At 44.9% G+C, this 25,040-nt stretch overlaps 1 protein-coding gene across 1 annotated transcript in view; it reads left to right on the top strand.

Moving 5' to 3' along the window:
* The first annotated feature begins 6 nt into the window (after positions 1–6).
* Positions 7–25,040, top strand: part of BMP7 (bone morphogenetic protein 7) — a 47,731-nt gene continuing 22,697 nt past the window's right edge. Inside the window, exons 1-2 of the mRNA XM_014943826.1 lie at positions 7–440; positions 24,763–24,955. Coding sequence (XP_014799312.1) covers positions 8–440; positions 24,763–24,955 — 626 coding nt within the window. The 5' untranslated portion in view covers position 7. The remainder of the gene's footprint in view (positions 441–24,762; positions 24,956–25,040) is intronic.

Here is a 25,040-nt window from a genome sequence, read left to right as displayed (position 1 = left end):
AGCCGCGATGCCGGCGGCGGGGCGCGGGCAGCCCGCCTCCTGGCTCCTGGTGCTGGGCGCCGCCGCCCCCGCCCTCTGGCTGCGCTGCGTCCTGGCCGACTTCACGGTGGACAACGAGGTGCACTCCAGCTTCATCCACCGGCGGCTGCGCGGCCCCGAGCGCCGCGAGATGCAGCGGGAGATCCTCTCCATCCTCGGCCTGCCGCACCGCCCGCGGCCCCACCTCCACGGCAAGCACAACTCGGCCCCCATGTTCATGCTGGACCTCTACAATGCCATGTCCGTGGAGGAAGGGGCGGCGGGGGCCGCCGCTGAGGAGGGCGAGGGCTTCTCCTACCCCTACAAGCCCATCTTCAGCACCCAGGGGCCACCCCTGGCCAGCCTGCAGGACAGCAACTTCCTCACCGAGGCTGACATGGTCATGAGCTTCGTCAACTTGGGTGAGTGCCTGCCCTCGGCGAGGCCCCCGGGGCTGGAACCGGGATGACCGGGTGGGAGAACCGTGCCGGTGTTAGGGGGGAGGCCGGAGCAGAGCCCTGTGGCCACCAACGGGAGGGCAGGGGCTGGTGGCACAGGTGGCCACCCGGTAGGGAGGTGTTTGTGCAGCGGGTGCGATGGGTGGCATCCCACTTGGGCGAGGAAGGGCAGGTAGCGGCCCTTGGCAAGGCGGCTGCTTTGCGGGACGGTAATTGAACAGCAGGAACGTGGAGAGAGGGCTGTGACTCTCCATCACGGCACTTGGCCAGCCACAGCCTCTCGCCACGCTCCACCCCGCACACCGACACACCGAGTTCTTTGTCGTCTTCTCCCTTTGATGGTTACTTGCCGCACCTCAGAAATGGGATTTGCAGGTAGGAGCCAAACAGGACGATTAGCAGGTCTGCTCCACATCCCGCACGGCCACGGAGGATACGGCACCCAGGCAGGACCGTCGTGCGGGATGCGGAGCCGTCGGGGCTGCCGACAGTTCCCTGTGGCATCCCAGCGCCGCGCTCCCGCGGCCGGAGGGGCTGGCACATGTTTTCCTAATGGCTCGAGAGGGATTCCGCAGTAAATCCTTATTTACTCCTGCAGCTTTTCCTGTTGACCCCGGTTTATGCCGCGAACTCGCCTCTTTTCACAAGCACATGTGGATGGGTTTATGCAAATGATACGAGAGTTGGCATGTTTTGTATGCGGCTCGCTAGGCCTCCCTAATTGGATGCCACGGCCCAATCTGATTTCTATTTGCTCGCTGTAGATTGCACACCCGTGTGGACCGACTTGGCCGGATTTGAGTAAAACATTGCTGGGATGAGCACTCTATTTAAAATATATAATTACAGACCCTGGTTCGCTCTGTCCATTTTTAGACTGTGTCATGTGCAGCTCTGAAACCACCACCCGTACAGATTGGGTGTCTGCACGTTCAAGACAGAATCTGAATAGTATTTCCAAAACAAGGTCGACTCCGACTTTGTCCCAAACAAAGGGACACGCAAAGAGCAGGAGGAGCCCACCTCTGGCTAACGCAAAGAGCAGGAGGAGCCCACCTCTGGCACGTAACCCGCTGGGGATTACAGACACCCCCCATCACCAATAAATCCATTAACACCTTTATGGATGTCACTGTTCTGGACACTTCCACTGTCTGGAACTTCAGAGGCAGCAAAGATTAAATCACCGGCTAAATCACCACCTCCCTAATCCCAGCGCTTTGACTAACTGAAAAAGATCAGTAGCTGTAAAGGTTCTGTGACACACGTTAATAATTACTAGACACGGTAGCCTTCCCGGCACAATTCTTGCATGATAGGGAGGCCCGGGACGCTGTGGGAGATCTCCAGTTTGCATGAGCTGCACCTCCTTATTAACCACCCTAAGCTTCCCAGTGGGAAGCTCGGAATTACATCTGGCCCGGGGGCTGCGCTCCCTGAGCCCTGGTGCTTTCCATTTGGAATTACAGTGGTTGTCTAATCGCTGCTAGGTACTTAAGCCGATCAGCAATGATACATTTAAAATCAAATATTTGAGCAGCCAGAAGTACCAATGGCGGTCAAATATTTGACTTTGGAGATAAGAGTGATCTGGCTAACAGTGTTCTCTGCGGTCCTTGGGTCCTACACCATGTAGAGTGCAGGGAGAGTCCCCCACAGCAGACAAAGGATGTTGAAATAACGATAACGAAATTCACACTTCTGTTTCCATGTCGGTGGAGAGGAGAGAAGCTTTATGAAACGTGTGAGTACCTGACAGAAGGGAGGTTAGCTCTGGGGAAGTTATTTTATGTGTAACCTTCCTCCGTGAGACTGCAGCGCTCCCGTCCTCTGCTTCCTCTGTCAGCAAAAGTCACCTTTGCAGCCCAGGGAAGTTTTTACATCGAAGGAATTCATATTCAGGTTCACGATTATGTTAAACACAAATGAGTGGAACTGATCCACAAACTGTGAACAAAGAATTACGTTTTGGATGTGTCTGTTTCTAAGTGAGAACTTCCTACGGAGCAGGTTACACCTGCACGACCTGTTTCTAAGTGAGAACTTCCTACGGAGCACGAACTGTATGTGATCAATAACCCGACATCCCCGTGCGGTGGGATGGATTGCGTGGATATAGTCATTCTTTTCCACCTGCTGGCTTTTGTCATCAGCTTAGAAATCCAAAAGTGCTCTTTCTGCAAAATACTTCGTTATCACTTTATTTAATTGCTGTCAGCATGGTCCGTGCAGGAGAGCGCAGGCAAAATCCACCAGTTTTAAGAAGGACAGGTGGAATTATTGCCAGCAAGCCACATTTCGGAGGTTTATCTGTACTGTTTTGTTCCCTTGTCAACAGTGCATGCCAGGACGAGTTTAAAAAGGACATAGATCTATAATAGCTTTCTTCATCGCTGTGCACACCTTTCATCCCATTATAGTCATCGGTTCTTTCATCTTTATAGGACAAAGACAGGCTTGTTTATGGATGTTTTAATGAATTAGACCAGCCACTCACTCCCGTATATAGTCAAATACAACACCTGCTTTGATATGTACAGTTCTCGATGACGTTCAGGGAAAATTAGAGGATCTATTGTAGAACTGATATTTTTTTGGAGACTTTCGACAATGATCCCTTTTAACGCAGAGCTGAATTGCTAAATGCAGCCTGTAGTAAACTGTGTCCTAGTTTTGTAAGAGATACTCTGTGAGCATTGCGTTTCACAGGTAGGCTTTTATTACTATACTAGAGCCGTCACAATGAGGAAGTGTCACAGCATAATAAGTTTCATCTTAGAGTGGAGGAAGTAAAAGCGAGTAAAGAAATAATACTTTTAAATTTCAATAAATAAAACATGTTATTCCAGGCTTCCAAGTGCTAATCTACAAACCCACTTTTTTTTGCTTTATTCATATTCTTCGTCTGTCTAGTTGTACAACTTTAGAGGGGAAAAAAAAAAGGAAAAAATAGAGATTTACATTGCAAGATCTACTGGGCTACATAGTAAAAAAACCCTTCAACAAACCCCACACACGTTGATTTCTATGGCGATACTGTGTATGTTTATTCCAGAGAATTTATACTGGGTATTGGTAGGGAGGACCCAGAATACAGGTGCTCCATTTCAGGGTTATGTTGCAGGGAGCTTTGTACTAAGCATGTAATGTTACTGTAAAATCTTGACAATTAATTAGATTTAGATTTATAACCACTTAATTCACAGGCTACATTTTGCCTTAGCTTACACCTGTGCCAAGATGGATGGGGAATGGATTTGTGTCAAGAATGAAGTTACACGTAGATTAAAAGAGAATTTAGCCACAGTGGTCTGACTAACTTAGCCAGTTAATTACCAGCTAATTTTATAAAATTTATTACTGTAATTTCAGTATTTGGAATTTCGTTTCCAATCCTGTCCAAGTACAGTTTACAAACTGATCCATTTTAGGAACTGAAAAAATGCAAAGCATTTTTTGCACAAGTTTAATTCCAAGTTTATAAACAGAAACTAAGGAGTAAACATCCTCTAGATTACTTAGACCCTCTCTACTAAAAATAATTGAGCTGTCCTTATGTGGGTAATCTTGCCTTGGTAAACAGACTTGCTTAGAATATTTTTTAAAAGAGTCGGCACAAGTGAGACGCAATTTGTTAATTTGTCTCGTGGTTGATTATAAAATGAGCAACGTTGTTTAATCCTGGCAAAAAATAAGGGGGGGGGGGAATTAGTCATTCTTGGAAGGAGCACATGAAAGTGGCTTTTGTTAATGTAAATCAAGAAGCTGAAGAGCCCCCAAGTTTCCTTTTATTTCATACCATCTGGCTATCCTTTTTGTTGACAAGTGTTTGGCATGGAGAACCATCTCTTTGCCCTTTAATAACAGGCTTTAACACTGTAGGGTATTAGAAAAAGATTCTATAACAGTTAAAAAATTTCCTTCGGGGAATACTTTATAAAGTGAGCACGGGCTGCAGGCATTTGCAGCTGTAACCTGGCTTGTGTTAAAATTTGGAAGGGGCTGCCTCGCATTCCAGCTCACTACAGGCCTTCATTGGTGTTCAGCCAAAGGTTAATATAGATGTCACACAGTTTTTCTTTGGAGAGCCTCAGATATAAGAGTACGCGTACAGCTGTGTTTTTAGTAACCCTTTCATAATCACTTCTTTTAAACCTCATTTTCCTGCTTATATAAATCAAAGATTTTCAAGGATATTTGACCTGGATTTGAACTTATTTGATCTTCACATATTTCCCACTTGAAACAAAGCAGATTAAATGTTAGCCCTGGATGCCTGGTCATGATCACATGCTTTGTCCATACATTAGGCCAAGCCCTAGGCTTTTTTTTTTTTTTTTTTTTTTCTCTCCTCCACCTAGCGCTGGTAGAAGCTCTCAAGCCTGAACAGGTACATCCTGGAATTGTTTTGGGCAGGATGGATATAAGCAACACTTGGTGGGATAAGATTAGTGAAGGTGGAAAGCTTGCAGCAAACTGAAGGTATGAAATGCAGTAACCGGCGGGTGTTCTTCGAATGTACAGACCTATTCTGGAGAGAAATTAATTCACATTCTAATTTTCAGGTGCCAAATGGCAGAACTGAACTATTTACATCCACTGTACGGGGTGCAGTGGGAGCAGAGAAGGGAGCAGCTGAGGACAGATGTCCTCGTGCAAGGGATGAAGGAGGTGGAAGTTGTCCCCATCCGCTCACAGGCTTCTGCGGTGGGTTTATCCCAGAAGCAGGGTCTCTCCCATGTTCCCACACAAGCTGTCCTGGGGAGGTGAAGCCCCCTCCGGGGACTGTGGTTTAAAAGCCAAAACACAAGGGCTTGTCAAGAGCTCTGGAGGAGACAAGCCTTGATGGCCAGATCTCGTGACGCTTGTAAGAGGAGTTGGGCACAAGTGAAGCGTGCAGGACCTGCTCCCACCCGATTTTCTCTGTGTGTGTGTGTGTGTGTGAGCATCCCCACAGTGCTCCTTTGGCAAAGGAGGTTTAATGGCCTCTGGGCAGGCAGCATGAAACCAGGCGTTACGTTTTCTCCTGTAAATAAGCTCAAAACACATTTTCGGGTAGCGGGGCTTGGGCGGGGGGAGAGATGTGTGAGAGAAGGTTACACCAGTGGTTGGGAACATTAATTAAAAAAAAGATTATAACTGTTAAAGCCTAGTCAGAGCTGTTGACAGGCTCCTTTTAAATAGGACACTGCGATGTTTTAGTTTAATACATTCTGGCAGTGTCACCGGGGTTAAGGCTAATACTGGGATGTGTGGATCCTGTCATGTTATTGTCAGGAGGAATGCAGGGATTAGGTTTAAAAGTGGCGGTGGGCGAGTGGTGCAGCTGTGTACACTTATTATAAAAGATTTAAGTCCCACTGGTAAAATCAATATATTAAATTGCAAGAGCCTCTGGTTTTAATTAGTTTAAATCAAATATACTGTTAGTGCCATTATGGCTTCTATCCTTGAACCGAGTGAGGAAATGCTAATATTTATATGGAAACTGTTAATTTGTGGTTAAAATGATAACACATTTAGTTTTATGCCTCTAAATTGTTCTAACTGGATGAATACCAGTGAGAAGTTGCAATGATGGATGAAGTCAGCTGAGCAAGAACACAAGTAAGCAAATCTTGATAGCAGGCCAGATAAAGAGACTACCTGTTGATACACAGCATTAAGAAACCACCATATTTTAAGCCCTTTCCAGAGGTACAGTCCTCCTCTCCGGGGCCTGCATCAAAATACTCACGTCAATTAACTATACATATATATATATTTTATATACATATATATACAAATAAAATATGCTATTATATGTATATATTTCTTCTCTAAAGGGAAGGAACTTCTAAAGAAATGCTGTTTAAATTAGTTTCAAGATGAAAATTTTAATTCTACAACTGTTTGAAGTAAATGGGACTGCTCACGAGGATAAATTTCTGCACATGCATATATTTGGAAAATGGAAACCCAAGAGAAAATTCTTGGCTGGGTCTTCATCGGTGTAAATTGTCAAATTTCTACTGAAGCTGGCCCTATGGTCTCATTTATACATCTGTACGTCCAAAGTAATTCCCATAAACTCCCTCTTGATTTACACTAGCACAACTGAGAACAGAACTGGGCCAAAGAAATGCCCCCGTGTTGAAATAATGAGCATGCAGTAGTTTCTGCTAGAGCTTCAGACGCTTTTCTCTCCTAATCTTGAAATTGTTTTTGAGGGAGGCTTCCTTTGCTGCAAATAATCAAAACACGAACTAGCTCCTATTAGTCACTGCTTATCATTATTAGCCCAATCCGTGTTGTTGAACTACAGCTGAATTCCCATCTTTGCAACAAACAGAATTTAACAAATAACGTTTGACAAAAATGTGAAACTGATATTTCTTAATACGAGACATATTTCATATGGAGAAACTTCAGTGATGAAAGATTCCTGGTATCAAAATATCTGAATCAGAGTACAAATAAACAGTGTGTTGTAAAGGCTGCGGGGCCAAATTCCGTGCTGGAGTAATTCCATTGAAGTCAGTGGAGTTGTGCCAGGAGATAAACTGCCATCTAGATTTTTTTGGTGTACATGCGAAAACCAGAAGTGTTTCAGGTTTTGTCAGTGAGCATCTTTGCTAAGGAAAATGCTGCAGGTAGCAAAGTGGGAACCGATTCTAATTCAAAGTTTGCCGAGACCCCTTTTATTTGGGCATAGGTTGTGCAATTCCATTCTTTATACATAAATTTACCTGATTTACAGCAGGTAATGGGAGAGGATCTGGGGTGTGAGCTCCTCTGTGCAAGCCCATGACACCCTGCCTTGCGTGTTCTTTTAAACATTTGTGTCGACTACGTGGTGGAGTCAGCGAAAATCCTTTAGTGATCCAGATTGAGTGGATTGAATTAATGGCAACTTTGAGACTACAAGTTTTAGTGTAATTGCTTTATTGTTTTGGAACCAAGATGCTTACAATCCAGTTCCTGTGCAAACATGTTTAACGTGTGTTAATGTGTTTCAAAACCAGACCCTCTCCGCAAAATTCTGCTTTTCATTAATTGACATCAGTAGCATGGTACAGTATTTCAAAGCACTGGCCAAATATAAACTGTGTTTCTAATTTCCTTACTTTCCTGTGTTTGGAATGCCAACGTTAATTTGTTCCCATGGAAGAGTGAGAGCTGCCAACCACAGTTTTATATAAATGACTTTACAGTACAGGGCTGCCAACATTAAATGATACTTAGGAATTTTCATGACATTTTGTATTTAATGCTTGTGTGTGTATGTGTGAGAGAAAGAGAGAGATACGGGATGTCGAACAGCACAGCCATTGATGATCAAGGCAAATGTTGAAAGAAAGTTATCCTTTGAGTAGCTGTTTCTCCTCATTTAAGGTTTTTAAATAATCTATCAGACACTGCATGGCATATTCCATCTGCCTAGCAAAAAACTATTTTGCAATGAATTTTGTTGCTAACTGTCTGAACAGTACAATGGTCCCCCCCACTTCCCACAATTTTAGTTATTTATTAATAGATGAGCAGAAGGACTTTTGTTTATCTTGCTGTTCTGATCATTATGAAATAGATTGTAAGAATGTGATATTACTCAGCATGAGAAAATGTAAAAGAAGAAAGAGCTGCCACAGCTACGGAATAGGGGGATTAACTGATTCGATTAAAACTGCCAACAGATTTTTTTTCTTTAAAAAGAGTAGCTAGATAAAATCATTTGCTTTCTTAAAGAAATTCAAGCATAATCATAGTTTCTTTAGTGGTACATATTGTCTTTGTACATGAAACAAATGTGAAATTCCCTTTAAACAAATTTATTTTAAACTGATGACGGTGAAAACAAGGTCTGTTTATGTATTTCTCCTTTTATTCCTGGAGGATATTCAAAATACAAATTGTTCATGTTTCAGTAGATTCCTCTTAATGGGTGCTATGGTTTATCTCTCAATTTTCCCCTTTTATTGGAACAGGTGCAATGTCTGCCATCTGTGCCAGCCCCGCGCTATACCAACAAACAAAGTGTTGTTTTGGTTCACTGGATTTAAAAGTCTCCTGAGAGTAAAGAAATGAAAGAGAAAGAATTTAGAAAGTGCCTAGTGAAGGAAAGGCACTTCAAGTAATGTGCTTTGTCACTCAAGTCTTCCCGTAAATTACCTTAAACTATTTCTAAACTGTTTGAAAAATTTTATCTGTGGAGTATTGAGTTTCTCTTGCATCCCAGCGATCACACGCTATTCTTTATCATCTTTATCCCACCACAGTAGCTTCCAACTTAGACTCCTTTGTTGTCAGGTTGAATTAAATTTTACAGAAGTAAAAATTCTTTTTTCCTTGCCTTAAAGTAGAAGAATTGTAAATTTTCAGATTTTCACTCTTTCTGATTCCGCCTCATTTAAAAGATACTGCAAATAGCCATCCAAGTTTAAACAAGATTATGTTGTAATTAGACAGACAAACTCGTAATTATTTAAGGGCTAAACCACCACCACCAACCCTTTCAGGTTCATTTTGACAGTGTTTATCCAGTGTATCTGGAAAGGCTTACAATTAAAGTGCCTGAAGGGTGGGGATGAGATTTTTCAGCATGCAGTCAGTGCTATCGGGTCCACCTGGCCTGGGAAACTATGCAGGCTTTGTAGTAGAGAAAATCCTTTAACTTAGATCTTCATGGCAAGCTCTTAAAAGCTACCTTCCATTTAAAAAGAAAAAAAAGGGAGGGGGAGAGGGAAGGCACCGCTTCCCTCTAAATAATAATTAAAACGAGCAAGCGCCGCCTTAGGCTCTTTAGGAGGAGGGAGCAGCATTGTGTGGATCAGGCCCATGATCTCGCAGAGCATCACTTTAAAAAGTGCTGTCTGTTGTGCACAACCCCCTTTCAAAGGAGCAAAAAGCTTCCCCTGGTTGGGCTGCAGGCTCCCCGCGGGGATGGGGGTCCCGGTGACACCTCCACCGGTGTCACCGGGCAGTCCCCTCAGCTGGAGCAGCCTGGCACCAGGCCTCCCAGCAGTGAAGTCACCACCACCGACACCGTCTGAGGAGCTGGCACCGTGTCCGTGCCAAATTCGGGGGGCTGTAAATCAGGCCGAGCTTTGACTCCATTGCTCGAGCCGCTGGGCCAAATCCTGCCCTTCAGTCACCTCGTTTGGTGGGCACCGGAGGGGCTGCCTCCATCCTCCTCTGATTTTACCAATTGTTCTTCCCGCAGCACAGTGGCAGTAAAACTTTTAAAAAGGGACCAGAAGAACCCTGGGAGAACTACTAAAAAATGCTCATAAAATAATACAGCATCAGTAGTTGGGAGTTATAATTCCGACGGAGAGGGAAGTTTCTTAGGGAGTGAGGATGAGGAGGAGGGCTGGCAGAGTATTTCACGGTATTTCATTAAAGCCCATTGGCTTTAATGAGTCTTTTGGCACCCAGAGAAAGCAAGTTCAGGTTTAGCATTTAAATGAGAAGATTAAAAATTACTGTAATTTAGAAATTCTGAATTCTGGTGCTTAACAGAATTCTGGTTGTAGTAGTGTTCAAATACTTTCTGTATCAGTATTTTAACAACTTACATACACCAGCCACGCATCTGTAATGCCACGAACGATGATCATTCACCATTAACAGGAATCGATTCCTAATTGTATCTGTTCCACCCACATGCTCGATGCTCGCAAGCTGCTCCTCCCCTGGTTTTCAAGGTTAGAACTTAATTGCTTCTATCACTAAAAATATTCTGAACATTTTAATCTTGCTACTTTTATTTGTTTATTACTGTGCAGTAATTATAATCCCACAGGGACTTTTTAGATGTTAATAAAGAGTACTGCACATCACTTCTGCTGAAGCTTGTGTGGCACTATAAACATCATGCTGAGTTTAAGTTCCCCTTTCTGACCATATCCTTAAAAAAATCCAGCATTTGTTAGGAGGGGATTTTTTTTTTCTTCTTTTTAACAAAAAGAAATAGGAAGAAAAAAAAAAAAAAGAAGTAACTTTAGCCTCACAATCTGTGAGCTACATAAAGCAGTAAATGGTCAGTTGAGACAGGGAAAAACCAGAACTGCTGGAGATTGGTTGTTTCCTTTTGGAGGAAACAATAAATGTGCCCGCTTGTATTTTAACAGCATTACTACTGGGCCCCCTAATTACACAAATATACTTGTAATAAACTGCAGAAGAGAAGAGCTGAAAAAGAATCACTCAGCACAGATCTTTCTCTTCCACTCAAAAAGCAGCTTTTGAGTAACTGCTCTTTTAAATCCTGGCCCAAATGAGAGGATGAAGATATTTCAGCACTATGGGATCAATCATTTGTCTTCCGAGACAGGTGAAGAGGAGAAGCAAATCAGACATGTGATGCAAAACTCCTCTCATTGGTGGGAACACAACTTTGACCTCTGACTACAATAGTTCCTGCAACTCAGTGGTGGGTGTGCATTATAACCAAATTACAAGAATATTAGACTCCATATCCACAGAAATCTGACCGTTAGGCTACATTAAAACCTGACACAGGGAATACAGAAATTCACGAAAGAATCCAGAATGAGGCAGGAACGCGTTCAAGCAAACCCCAAATATTTTTTTAGAAAACAGTAACTGTCAGTTTGCTCATTAGCCCACAACTGTGAGGTGAGAGCTGCTTCACTGGACAGATTGCAGAGCAGGGGAAAAACCTCAGTGTGTCTAATACGCTGAAAGTCTTCCCTGGTTTCTGTCTGGTTCTCACATCCCTGTATTGGCAGTTGTAGTCCAGCAAGAGAGCCGTGACTGGGAGGCAAGAGACCAAGCTGGAGAAGAATAATCTGCATCCCTGCTCCTTGAGGGACACTTTCATCAACTCCATACTCTCATTTCTCTGCTGTTTTTAATGGTTGCTGTTTTTAATGGATGTGAACCACGTTCCCTTCATTCATACCAAGCCCATGTGAGGCCCTGGGTGTATGTTACAGCAGCTGATCTTTTACCCCCGAACCGCAGTTGCAAAATTGCGTTTGAAGACACGAAAACCAAAACAAAACAGAAAATGCTGTTGTTAGGGGCTGACTCAGGAGGCCGGGGTGGCCCAACCCTAGTGAGAAGCTGAGAGTGAGGAATCCAGCCCTGCGCTCCGCAGCGTGGTATGCAGGGGTAGGTGCTGCTGATGTCACCGATGGGCTTATCTTGTACCAAAAAAAAAGAAAAAGAATTCCACTTGTATAATAGGGATCGTGGGTGGGAATTAAACTGAAAATAAATCTTCTCCTAACCTTGAGATGCTGTTACGCCTGGGGCGTTGGCCACCAACAGTTAAAGCGTAAAGGGGATAGACACATGCACACACTCCACACATAAATACATATGTGTCTTCCTGAGGACATTTCTGAAGTAATAGTTTAAACTTGCCATCGCTCTAAGACACTAGCATTTCACATCTGTCAACAGAAACACATGTGCCTGTTGTCAATTTACAGATCTTTAATATCCATAGTTCTTGGGCCCAGATATTAAAATCACAGAATCACAGGGGTTTGGAAGGGACCTCTTGAGATCATCTAGTCCAGCCCCCCTGCCAAATGAGGTCCACCCAGAGCAGGTTGCACAGGAACTTGTCCAGGTGGGTTTTGAATGTCTCCACCACCTCCCTGGGCAGAATATTAAAAATAATTAAAAAAATATTAAAAGAATAAACAGTCCCCTGCCTGTTTCTCAATAAAAACAAATGTGTTGCACAGCAAACATTCTTAGAAAGCAAAAAGATCGTTCACACAAGCTAGGACCCCCGTCCCAGGCAGAAGGACAGCAAGTGGCTGCGCGGTGGCTGGTGGCGAGGACCAGTGCTGGGCAATGGGTTCCTCTCTGGTTCCCCAGCCTCAGCCCCAGGAGGCCACGCTCGGTGCCCCACCTGATCTCTTGGCAGCACGGAGCAAACATGACGATCTCAAAGAAAAATGTGAAATAGGTCACAAAGTCCTGCTTTCATGAGGAAGGGCACTTTTAAAGTATCTTTTAAAGCAGTAAGTGAGGTCTCTAAGCATTATTTTCCAAAATGTTTCCTCCCATCCCTCCAAACGCTGTGTTTCTATCTAATAATCCTGGCTTATAAACCGTGTTAATATCACTGGACCTCCCACATACAGAACACCTGACGAATATGCCATGGCTGTTCACAGCCAGCTCTGCTCTTGCCGGGATTTCCCCTCCAGGGCAGGTGGACCTTTCCCCTGAATAGTTTGTTGCCCCCTAATCTCCCAGGGCTTGCCCGACCCAGAAGGGTGCAGATGTTTGTTATTGCATAGACAAGCTCAGAAGGTCCAGCCGATTGCGGTCTCGTGGCACGGCTCGGCCCGTATACATTCCAAGTCAAAATTTTGCTGATTACAGTCAAAGGCTGAGATTCTTATCTGATGGCCGCGTGTCTGATATTGACTGGTTATTTTGTAATATCCCACAAACTACTTTCTCAACAGAACCAGAATCTGGGATTTCAGCTGAGAAATCCAGCAAGTCATATGGTTTCAAACCTGGAAAACTGGTTCTTGAATTATTTCCTTTTATCACCGTGAACCACAAAAAAGGCTGGATTCCCTGTGACTCCCGCCGTGTTCCTCCCAGAGAGCCTGCACAGGTGGAGACCCACACTGTGGAATATCTGGGGGGACGCTGGCATTGTTGTGGCAATACAGTATTAAAGAAGGATTAATTACATTTATGTTGTTTATTTGGGCAGCTGTTCAGTAGATGAAAGGAAGTCTAATGCAGATGAAATGAACAAGCCCTCAGAGGCCGATGGGCAGTCGCTTCTCCACTTGTGTCCTTTAGCACGGCCGGTGCAGAAACGGGCACATTCCTTTGACAAAAATGAGGCATTTGAAGATTCCATCAGCTGAACTTTCTCTTTCAAGTGCTGCCAGTAGATGCACAATATATACATGTGCTTTTAAAAGACTTTTATTTTGAACTCAAGATGTGAATCTATGGTATTAAGGAAAGCAGAACAATCCTTTATTTAGCTGCACCTGCACCTTAATGCCTAATGAGTTTAGTCTGATGGAATCCAGACCTCAGGAAGGATTATAAATTCTCATTTGATTTCATTTACTTCTAAAATACCTTAAACCAGCTGTACCAGTCCAGAATCCAGTCCTTCTTTCTATATCAGTTTTGCAAATGTTATTGAATCTTTTGCAGTATTAAGTAACTTTATGCTATATAATAATACACCAATAGTAATAAGGAACAGAAGGCAACTTGAAAAAAATCATGTAGTGGAAGATAATTAGCAGCCTACAAGCTTGAAAAACATCAGTTTATGAGCACAACTTTATGAAAGTTCTTCATGGCTTTGGAAGCAAGATTTGGGAAAAAATTAAACTAAGTTGGTAGGCAATATCCTCTCTGCCTGGCCCAGCGTAAGGCAGAGTCTGGCCTTGGAAAGAAGAACACGCTCTCCGGGGCATTACTGGTACATTTAGCCATTTCTGTCTGTTTGTATAAACACATCAGAGACCCTTGGGCAGTGACCTTCCAAAAATTACTGACTCAAACTGTTTATTATGAACAGTATCTAATTTATCAAATACACTCGAAGCCTTCTGAGCTTGCCCCAGCCTAGTTACTGCAAAGCAAGAGCACACATGCTTTGATGCTGGTGCATCTCTGCGTGATCAAGTCATTGCATTGAGGAGTTATTGTATCACCATTTGTTTTCTCTCTGCGTTTCCTCTGCACATGCCTTCCTGCAGATGAAGGTGCCCGTGCTGGGGGCTGCCAGCATCCCGCAGAGATGCTGAGCCCTTCCCTTGGACAGACCTGGGGGGATGAGCAGACCCTCGGGGGAGCGGGGAAGCTGGCAGTGCTGCTGCCCTCACCCTCCGGGGATGAGCACCCTCCCAAATGCCAGCAGGCTGTCTGCCTTTAGAGAGGTTAGGTTACAGCTGGCTAAAAATGTGTCAGGGAAGCTTTCCTCTCTTCCCCCTGAAATGAAATCTGGTCCAAGCTGAAGAACTCTATCACGCTTGGAAGCTTTCAAGAATGACCTCGATCTTTTTATTTCAGATTTTGCATTTCATCCCAAGTAGCCCATTTTAGGTTTCCCCGTAGTAGTCTCTCACGCTGCCTCTTGTCTTCCCTGGCTGAATACACATTATTATTATCTGTTCAGCCACTTGTCTCTCCTTCCTTGGGGCTGGGGATTTGTTTCCATTTGCTCAACGCTGTGTAGGAGCAGACGGGGCCGAGTGCTGGTTTTTGCATCAGTGTTTTTTTGAGCAGGTTGCAGGAAGCACCTTGGGCCCCATTTGTCTGATGGTTGGACTGGGGGATTATTTTTCTCAATGAACCATATTGTCGTTAACTTTCCTCCCTCTTGGTGCTCCACAGCCTCCTCCCCCTTGACGCCCCTCACCCTGCTTTCACCTCTACTCAGTGCTACCCTTTTCTGTGCTGTGACTGCCACCTCGGTCTCCACCATCCCGACCCTCATCTGTGATTCCTCCCCCTCCTCCCCAGGCTGCCACTATCTCCTTGACCCTTGGATGCACTGGCAAAACGTGTGACTTGGAGTTCACACCTAACGCTGGCACAGCTTCCCCAAAAGCTGGCCTCACCAGATACACCTCCCTGATTTCACAGGGCCAGAAAAACAGCCTGGTTGTCCCCCCCCGGTTACAAAAATAGAGCACAATGTAACAGAGCAGTCATCTCTGTTCAAAGAGGGAAAAGAAAAAGTGCATTCCTGCATCTTCAGGTACCTCCCCCAGCTGCATCCAGAGGGTTTAGGGGATGTTAGGGGACTAAGAGCTCTCTCTGCTCTTCGTCTATGTTACTCCGTTACGGTGCAGGCAGAGAAAAGAAAGGAGGTGTAATGATGAACTTCTGCCTGTCATTTTGCTCACTGCTCAGTTTGACTACAGGGATGTTTCTAGAGGAGGGTGTAGAGAAGAGTGAAGATCACCTTGGTGGGCAGGAAGCCTGGCAGCTGCCTCAGCCCGCCCTGTGGAGCCCACGGACCTTGGGGGGAGCCACAGGAGTCCCCAGCTCCGAGCTGCTGGCCAGGTCCATCCCCGTCTTTCAGATACACAGAGAGATGCAATAGCCCCAGTCTGTTGTGGTGCAGTCTGCCAAGGTTAAACACCAGCTAACCCCGCTCCCAATGACCACAGAAAAGCTCGAGATACTTTATGATGGCCACAATGCTGGCCAACTGGGCGGACATAGGAGGAGCCACATTTTGCAGCATCACCATAGTCCCCAGCCTGCCTCTCCTTTGGGAAAACACCATCCCTAAGGTGCTGGGAAACAGAGAGATGCTGGGGGCAAACCCCCAGGGCAGCACTGTCCTGGGTCCTCCCTTCCCAGTCCAGGGGGGGAGAGAAACGAGATGTGGGCAGCTGACGAGGGAGGCCCTGCAGGAGATTTCCTTGTATTGGATTCCTGGAAGATGAAGTTAGAAATAGAGGGAGTCTGTCTAAAGGAGAAACTTCACTCCCATTTATTTCTTTTCCCTGTCACCCCCCCTTTTCTCCATTCCCTCACACGCCCCAAATCCCACAGCAGTCCTAAGTGTGTTACAGCAGCTGCAGATGGATCGCAGCACTGCGCGCTGCCGTGTTTCACGTGCTGAGGCTGTGAATAAGGTATTCTGAAGAAACACAACTCTTCTCTGCTTATTTAACTTTGCTTTCCCCAGATACACATACAGACACTGCAAACTCAGCATCAGGATTCGCACCACGATCGGTCTGTTTACTATTAGGAGAGTTTCGTGTTCACAGAGCAGTCCCACGTGTAAATTTTTCACAATACCTTTCATCTAGTCTGGCTCTGATTTCAGCAGAGAAACCACAGCGTAAACGGGTACTGATCAGGGCACACTCGGAAAAGAAAATGGATTACCTGTGCATAACCTGCCCAGATATTTCACGGATGCTCTTTAAGGAGAAATAGTTTTACCATCCAGCGTTGCCTTAAAGCGCCTGCAACGAAATCCCGGCAGGGGAATGTCTCCAAATGCAGAAAGCAGCATGCACGCTCCTCTCTGTCCTTTCCTTCCCAGTTGTCATCTTTCCCCGTTGCCACCTACCATCCTAAGCAGCTTTAACTTAAGTCTCCTGGGTGACTGGGGTGAGAGGATGTGGTGACACACAGCATCCTCATCCCCCACCGTGTTCTCGGCCACCAGCTCTCGAGGAGGCAGGTGGCTCCACATCGCTTTCCGACACCCCCCATGAGGTGGGTACGACACTGACCCTGACTCTGGAAGAACATCAGAAAAAAACCATCATTTTGTGAGAGAAATACCAGCTTCTGCCCTGAGCAGTCCTTGCTAGCTGAAGTTCAACTTAGTCAGGAAGAACTTGCTGCTGCTTCGGAGATAATTAAACCCATCTTCCCTCAGCCCGCTGTTTGTACACGCACAATGATACCATTGTTCAGAGTCATGCAACACATATGCTGACATTAAAGTGTTTAATCTTGTAGTACAGTATTCCATTATTTTTTGGACATCTGTACATGATAGAAAGGGTACGTATTAAGGGATTTGTTGACAAAGAAATGGCTAATGCTGATACATGTGTGGACTGAAAGGATCTTTCCAAGTTGCGTTCAGCAGTAGGGAGAGTGCTCCTTCCCAGGCTCGGAGCCTGGCACAGATGTGATACGCACTGTTGCTATTACCACTTTTCAACTTATAACAAGGAGTCAGTGTTCAGAAGAATTTTGGAAGCTCCCTGCTGGGTTTGTGGCTAGGTGGTCTTGCTGGCAACGCCACCTTCACGCTGAAAGCTGAAAAAATGAAGTGATGGCTAAAGGAAGAATATTAACTCCAGAGGGCTTCCCCCCTTGCTCCCCCCTTCGAAGCAAAAATGCTTACCCCGGATCGCTTTGCAGAGTGAGCACTAAAGAATTTCGAACCCCTCCGTTTCTAACCTCTGGGTTTGGGGATCAGGATTTATGAAGCCTGTTTTTCATCTCATCTGAAATTAATGCATTAGTCCCGCTTTCCACCCACGGACGGGGCAGGACCTTGCCCTGCCACACGCTGAAGGTGCCACACAAGAAATAGCTTATCACCTTCACCTCCCTTTACTCGACTGTAAAATGGGTACATGAGCATTGAGCAACTGGGTGCGGGTTCCCTTCTGCTGAGCAGCCCCTTCTGCAAAGGGCAGATGGGAACGAGACCACCAGGACAGAGCTTCAGCAGACGAGCCAGTCCCCCCCCGAATGCCTGGGGGTCCACGGCCTGTGGCTGAAGGACAGACTGTGTTTTTAGAAGTGGCAGGATGGCAGCAGTCCCTGGAGATGGGATGCATTAATGAGTTATAGAAAAACTACAGCCTATTTTTCTAGTACGCTTATCTCACAGACCAAAATCAAGGGTGCATTTGTTTTTCCTTAGGTTTCTCCAAAAACCTGCTGTGGCCTTTCTATCCAATGTAAAAAAGCCCTCCAAATGCTGTTTTTATCACTCTTTAAAAAAAAAACCAAAATCCCATCACACAACCCAGGACATTTGTTCTACTCCACTTATAGGACTCTCAATTTATATTATTTAACTATTTCTTGAACCATTTCTTTACTGCTGCTTCAGCTGCCTAACGTCAGCATGTAAATCTTTGTAGCCAAGAGGATGAAGCAAATGAAAACCAATCACAGAACTTCACATTCCCAAATTCTTGCTGTTATAAATTTACTGCCACTGCCCCTGTAACTCTTGCTGTCAAGCACAATGAGGAGGGGAACGCGCGCCTGAGCAGACCGTGGCCTGGCATGACATTATTGCAATCTTTATTAGACTCCCCCTTTTCCTCACAAAAATATAAGGACTGACCTTGCACTTCTTGCTCAATCGGGCATCCCGCTGAGCCCAGTAGGCTCTTTCAGCTGCGGAGACCGCTGGATCCTTCCCTCATAATTGGTTTCCTCCTCCTTCAACCTCACTAGCATAAGGAGAAAAGGCCTATATTTCATAAGCGACATGGTTTTATCCACCAATTTAGAGACAAAGCAGCACAATTTATAGAGGGAACATTTAATGCCTGCTAATTAGAATCCCATCAAGAGGTCTCAAATTTGGCATCCTGAAAATTTACAGCCCAGTTTCACAACTGCTGCAGGCCCGGAGTCCCACTGGGTGGCCCTGCCCTCCCTCCCGCCGTGCTGGGAGGTCCCCGGTCCTCCTCCTGCCGCCGCTGCTCTCGGGGCACTGCCAGGAGCCAGCTGAGGGTGGGATCCACCTGAAAACTTCTCTGAGGAAGGGAGCGGTACTTTCCAGCTGAATCCACTTCCCAAGGGAGCCAGCAGGATGAAGCAGTAGATAGGAGTGGATCTTCCCTTTGAAAGCACTAACATACGTAGGTTAAAAGTGCTTGTGGACCCCAGGCTGAGCTGGTGGTCCCAGGGCAGCCAGTTTCTAGGAATTTTCTGTGCTCTACAGTGAAACGATGCAGGAGAGTTTCTGAAGTTTTGGCTTGGATCTCTAGGGGTGGTGATGGAGGGGACTGCAGGTAATTCTTCTAGGAAAATTCATCAAGGTTTTGTGCAGCTGGGTGAAAACTGTAACTCAAAGTGTAGCCTGCCCTTTTGTGAAACCATGAAGGCTAAAATCCACAGGCTCCCTGGACCCCTCAAGCAACTCTGAAGAAAGAGCACTCCTTTTCTGCAGCTGTCAGAGGCAAAGCAGATCAAGACTTTCTACCCACTGAACTCACCTACATGACTTCTTCAGTCCCTGGGGCCAGGCAGGCACAGGTAGACTCTGAAAACCTGTTGGACCTTGGTGCCAGAGTGTGGCAGGTTTTTTTTGGCATCCAAATCTCTGAGGGGTTTCACAGGCTCTGCAGCCGAGTCTCCTGCCTGGCCAAGAGGCTGAGGCGAGGGGGTGTTGTCTTTTGGAATCTATTTTCCTTTGACTTATCTTTCAGTCTCAGGAATTCAGGACCTTTAATCTATTTGAGATTAAAGTCCTTTACAAATCCCTTCTGGCCTTTTTTGGGAGTAAAGAAGTTACAGACACCCTACTGCACATTCCTTTTGGTGCTTTCTTCATTGTAAATGAGAAACAAGTAGCACTCTAATTGTTTTGAGCGCTACAATGAATGAGGCAACTGCTCTTAAAGTGCCTTATAAAAACAATTAACATATTATCAGGTGAAAGTGTTAACAGGAAAATTTAAGTTTTTACTTGTTTAAATATTCAAAGTATATTCCAAGTGCATTACCCAAATGTGCCAGGGAGGAGGAGGTATGGAATTACTGAAGCTTTCCCAGTTTGGCAGCCTGAGCACAGAATCTATTCATCTGGTGTTTACTTTGCTTGTGAAAAAGAAATTTTTTACATCTTCAGAAAACAAAAGCATAAAAATACTTTAATAGGTAGACTGCCAAAAGTACAGCCTCCCATGAAATCTACTGAAATTAGTGGAAATATTTCTGTTGACTTCCCTGGGGTTTGGATTAGCTCTTTAGCACTTCTGTAATAATTATTTTTTAACACAGTCATTCTTGGAAAATTACTGCTGTGATTCACTGGCTCTTTGCTTGACACATGGAGTGAGTGATTGACATTGTGCTACTGTGCTCGGTACTAAGGCTAAAACAGTATGGTTTCCTTGGTATGCCTACAGAGAATTAATAACTACTGCAAGCCATGTCTCAACGTAATCTTTGCTGTCATGTACCCTTGCCTGCCATCAAGCCGTAGTACAAAAACCAGTGGTCCGACCAGTTTATAGAATTAGCTCAGGTTGGCTTTTCACTTACGGGTAGTGATTTACAAAGTAGCTGAAAATAGTTTGGGCTCTTATTTCTAGTCTCAACATATTTTATTGTGAAAACGACCAAACGTGGGATCAGTTCAAGTTACCCAGTTTTATGCTGATGTGCAATGATTTGCTGTAGAAGTTTGGGAACCTGGGGTGGGAAACCAGGATCACAAGACTTTCTGTCCAACGTTATTTTTCTGGTACTGGTTTCAACTGCATTGCTATGAGTTCTAGCTGTAACTACACTTTTTCGTCCCTGCATCTTAATGTTTTCAAGTTTTGTATCTGAAAAGAGTACACTTTAGGATACGTCCAAACAAGTCCCAGGGATTTGTTGACATTTTATCTCCAGCTTTCCCATATTTTTGGATCTGATACCTGGCTACTTCACATCTGCATCCATCATGTTTTCTTTTAACCGTCCCCATTGTTGCACAACTCTGCTGTCCTGCCTCCTCTTGCATCACCACAATGCCACAACAGAGTGGGTTTGGAGAGACAAAAGACTTCAGAGAGATCAGAGCCCTATCTCTATCAGATAGATGAGTGCAGTCTGTGCAGCATTCAGATTGCAGACAGATAGTCAAGGCTAGACTTTCAAAGATGCTGAGCTTACTTGCATATTTGCAACAGAGGTGTGGCAAATTTACTGATAACCACTAACCTAAGATATGTGCTTGTTTTGGTTGGATCACTTTAATTGTCCTTAATTGTCCTGCACACTTTTATGCATTTTCTCATGAATGTGTTGACTGCCTCCATGCTACAGCTTTCAAGTCCCATAGTTTCGACCTTTTCTTTCCCAAAGGACCATGCCAAAGGGAGTGTCTGATGATCACCACCTACCATAGCTACAACTAACTGCCACACTGCTCACCCTGCCAAGAGTTATTTTGCACCAACAGATTTTGGGCCATGTGTTAAACTAGGTCATACAGTGGTTGTGCCTCCAAAACACGATACCACTTCTAGAGATGAGGAGAGGCACACATGTACACATGCGTCACCCCTGAGTGACTTTGGATTATTTCTTTAGGAGAGGAAATCCACTGTTTTCCCACAGCTAGGGCGCACAGTCTGTTTCACAACAGAATTATTTTTCAAGGGTGTTCTTCCTTTTCATATTTTACAACCTTTGATTGCACATCCAGAGCTTTGGCTTCCTCTCCAAGCAGCTGCCTTGCCAAGGCATTTGAATTGTGACAGTTTCTGAGCTGGAATTTCCAATGTTTGAAATTAGGAACTGGGCTAAAACCATTCACCAAAAGCCTTTGGGTTGTAGCGATTTGTAAGAACTATGAACCCGGGACAAACATGAGTTCTTCAGGCAAAAGAGCTATTAAGTATATATACTATAAGTATACCCAGCAAACATTCATATGGCTTGATGACTTTTAAGGGAGCACTTAACACATAATGGCTGACAAGCAGCTGAGATTAAATCCTTCAAGAATGACCAAAAGGTTCTCATTATGGTGTGTTGTGTCAATAGGGATCATGGATTTTATCGATCTAATGGAGAAACTACAGTCGTAGTCAAACAGCTGTAGCAATTCTCTTGAGTGTTTCAGTGAACACTTAAAATACCCCTCCTCCCCCCTCCCCGCTGCTTTTTTAAAAATTTTTTTTAAAACATCCTCACTCTCCACCCCCCACTGTTCAAACTCCTCGGGTAATTAATTGGAAATGACCCAGTTGCAGTATTGTTAAAGGTCTAACACCCATCAAACCCAGGAAACTCGGACTTCTTGAGCGCTCCCCTGCTTACCCCGTGCTGTTGTGCTGAAGGTATTACTGGGGTCTACAAAAAGTGCATGATCATATATACTGTACCATATGTTCACAAATACCAACGCACAGCAGCATGAATTAAGGATAGGATTTCAGCCTTCATTATGAAGAGTCTTGCTTTTATGAGTTCAAGTCAGACCCTTAACGTTATTTTAACATAGATTTTGGTGTTTAATTATGTAATAAGATTTACTGCAGTCATCTAACAGATGTTGATTCAGGGTCAGTGTTTCTCATAAATTAGTTCTGAAAGGATTTGTTACTTCTGGGTCAGCAGATAGGTCCAGAGTGCAAAGAAAAAGGGGAAAAACAATAAACACTGAGTTGAAGGGTTTCTTGGGATTCTTTCTTCAGTTACATATCCACATATTTTCATGATCTTAATGACTATAGCCACAGGAATGTTTGCTTTAACACTAAAGATGGCTCAGCCCAAAAACCTATATCCAAACATCTGCAAAGCATGGGAAAGTTCAAACTTCGGGGCTCTTTTATTTTATGACCCTGGCCGCTAATTTTTCATACTAATATGACACATTTTTTCTAGGGCTCTGCAGTGGGAATCGCTGTGAACTCTAGCAGCACCCGAAAAAGTTTCATCTTCATGTGTTTGTTGTCAGACTTGGTGTATGAAGTGCAGCTAAAGACCGGTGTTGGCTGATGTAGTTGTCATCACATACGTACACTGAAAAGGTGCATGCACCTTCCTTTGAAAATTCAGCCTTCCTATGTCTTTGGAAGCAAATGGCATTGGTTCATCCTACTGCTAGACCTCTCTAGAATACACCCCACTGGTGACGTTATCTGCAATGTAACAAAAACCACACAACATTATATTCATACTTCTATAGTTGTGGTTAAAGGAGCTATTCCATATTAAAATATTTTTTCCTCCCTTCTGTAATTTAGGCACAAATTCCTTTGAGACTGAAATCATACTCTTCGTATCTTATTCTGCTGAGAATACTTTGGAGGAAAGGGATTGAGGCACATTTAATATTGTTGCTAGCACTTAGCGGGCAGTTTTAGCCTGCAAACTGTTTTACAAACACTGGTGAATATCCACAATGTTCCCCCCACTTCAGAGGATGAGGGAATGAGTGATCTTCCTGGGGCTCTACCAGATGTTATAGCTAGAGGTACAACTCTAACCTTGTTCATTTGGTGCATGCTAAGACTGCTCAATCTATAAAACCATTTGCTGAATTTAATCACCTTTGTCTTGGAAAGTTGATGGGTTTCGTACCTAAAGAGCTCCTCTAAGATGAATCCCAGCTATTAGTAAGGGCTCTGAAGTAGTTCCCTGAACGGCAATCACACAGTGGCAAACGGCGAGCCCTGGACTCCTTGCAGCAGCAGCGTGCGAGGGGAGGAAGAGCCCGTGGCCAAGCTGCTGAACCTCGGCCAGCAAAGCAGCACTGAACCTGCTCCCTGAGAGAGCTTGGACACAGCCCGGTGCCCGGGGGCTCCCCACGCTCCGTCCCCCCCCGGGGCAGGCCCTCACCAGAGCCGATATACATTTGTACCATGCAGCGCTGTAAATTTAAATAGCATTTTCCAGACTCAGGCTTGAAACTCGTCTTTTTCAGGAGTAATTCCATTTAAGTCAATGGATTTACACAATGGATTTACTGCTGCCAGAAGAGAATCAGGCCTGTAGAAAGACACACAATCTTTGCCAAGAAAGTCTCAGAGCTAACTACTTGAATTGTGCAGTCGAGCTGCAGGGAGGTCAAGTGGACAGACGACGGGGCTGGGACATACGGGAAGTCCCTGGTTCAACACTCAGCTTTTAAAATGTCATGGGATGTGACCTCTGGCGAGTCAGTTCATCCCTTATATCTCTGTTTCCCCATTTTCCTTTGTCTGACCTGTCTATTTAATTTGGAATTTGTTCCTAGAAGGGTGCTTCACTTCATGTGCTGGGATGGGGCACTGACACCTCACCTCCCCCTTGCCGGAGGACAGTCTCAAAATCTTGGTTGACTCACAACACCGACCCTCAGCTTCAATATCCACGAGCAGCATTACACCAGACCATCAGCTGTCCATCAGCATGACAGCAAATCTGTCACTCAGTGGGATAACGCACTCTCCCAACACCATCTTGGGAGTACCCTGGCACTTCTTGTTATTTCATGGTCATGGTTGGGAGGTGGAAGAAGGTCCTCGCTTTGCACATTTTCTTCACAGCCCTGGGCGCTAAAGATGCTTTAAAATGAAATCTTAAATCCTTCAAAGTGGGGCCCTGGGTCTCTGATGAATTCAGCTGGCACCGAATGTGGGTCGCCAGCATGAAAAGCCCCAAGGACTGGAATGTGTGTATGTACGTGTGTGTGGGTATGCGTGTGCCTGTGTGATTCTCAGAAGCAAGAGTGAGGCCAAGAACCAGCACTCCCGAAAAGCCCCATCTGTTTCTTTCAGCTCCTTCCCACAGCAGCTTGGTCGTTATCGGTGGCAAATGTCCAGAGTCACTTGTCAAGCACGAAGCTGCCAAAAATCATTAAAACACAACAGTCACCCACACCCTGTACCAGCCAGCTGTAAAACTGTTGCAAAGAGAGTCTGATAAACACATATATGCTTATAATAGCCCAGATAGACTCATGTCTTTCCTACGTGCTTTAATGAACCCAACAACAGCGTGAGATGCTGCAATCAGATATTCTTGCCCTTTTCTGTTGTGGCAACTCACAAGCTTGTTTGATGGCGAGGGGAAAGGGAACAAAGCAGGTGGCTAATGGGCTGTTTTTCTGTTTCAGTGGAGCATGACAGAGAGTTTCACCATCAGCGCTGCCACTACCGAGAGTTCAGGTTTGATCTCTCCAGAATCCCAGAGGGGGAAGCGGTGACGGCTGCTGAGTTCAGGATATATAAGGATTACATCCGCGAACGCTTCGATAATGAAACGTTCCAGATTAGTGTCTACCAGGTACTGCAGGAGCACCCGGGAAGGTGAGTGACCCACAGGGAAATCCCGACGAAAGAGCAAGCCCAGTGTGTTCCTCCAGAGAGTTACCTCCTATTCTTTTAGAAACAT

This window comes from Calidris pugnax, unplaced genomic scaffold (genome assembly GCF_001431845.1).
Source record: "Calidris pugnax isolate Ruff unplaced genomic scaffold, ASM143184v1 scaffold118, whole genome shotgun sequence".
Classification (NCBI taxonomy): Eukaryota; Metazoa; Chordata; class Aves; order Charadriiformes; family Scolopacidae; genus Calidris; species Calidris pugnax.
The sequence above is the reverse complement of the archived record's forward strand: the minus strand, read 5'-3'. Positions and strand labels throughout refer to the sequence as shown.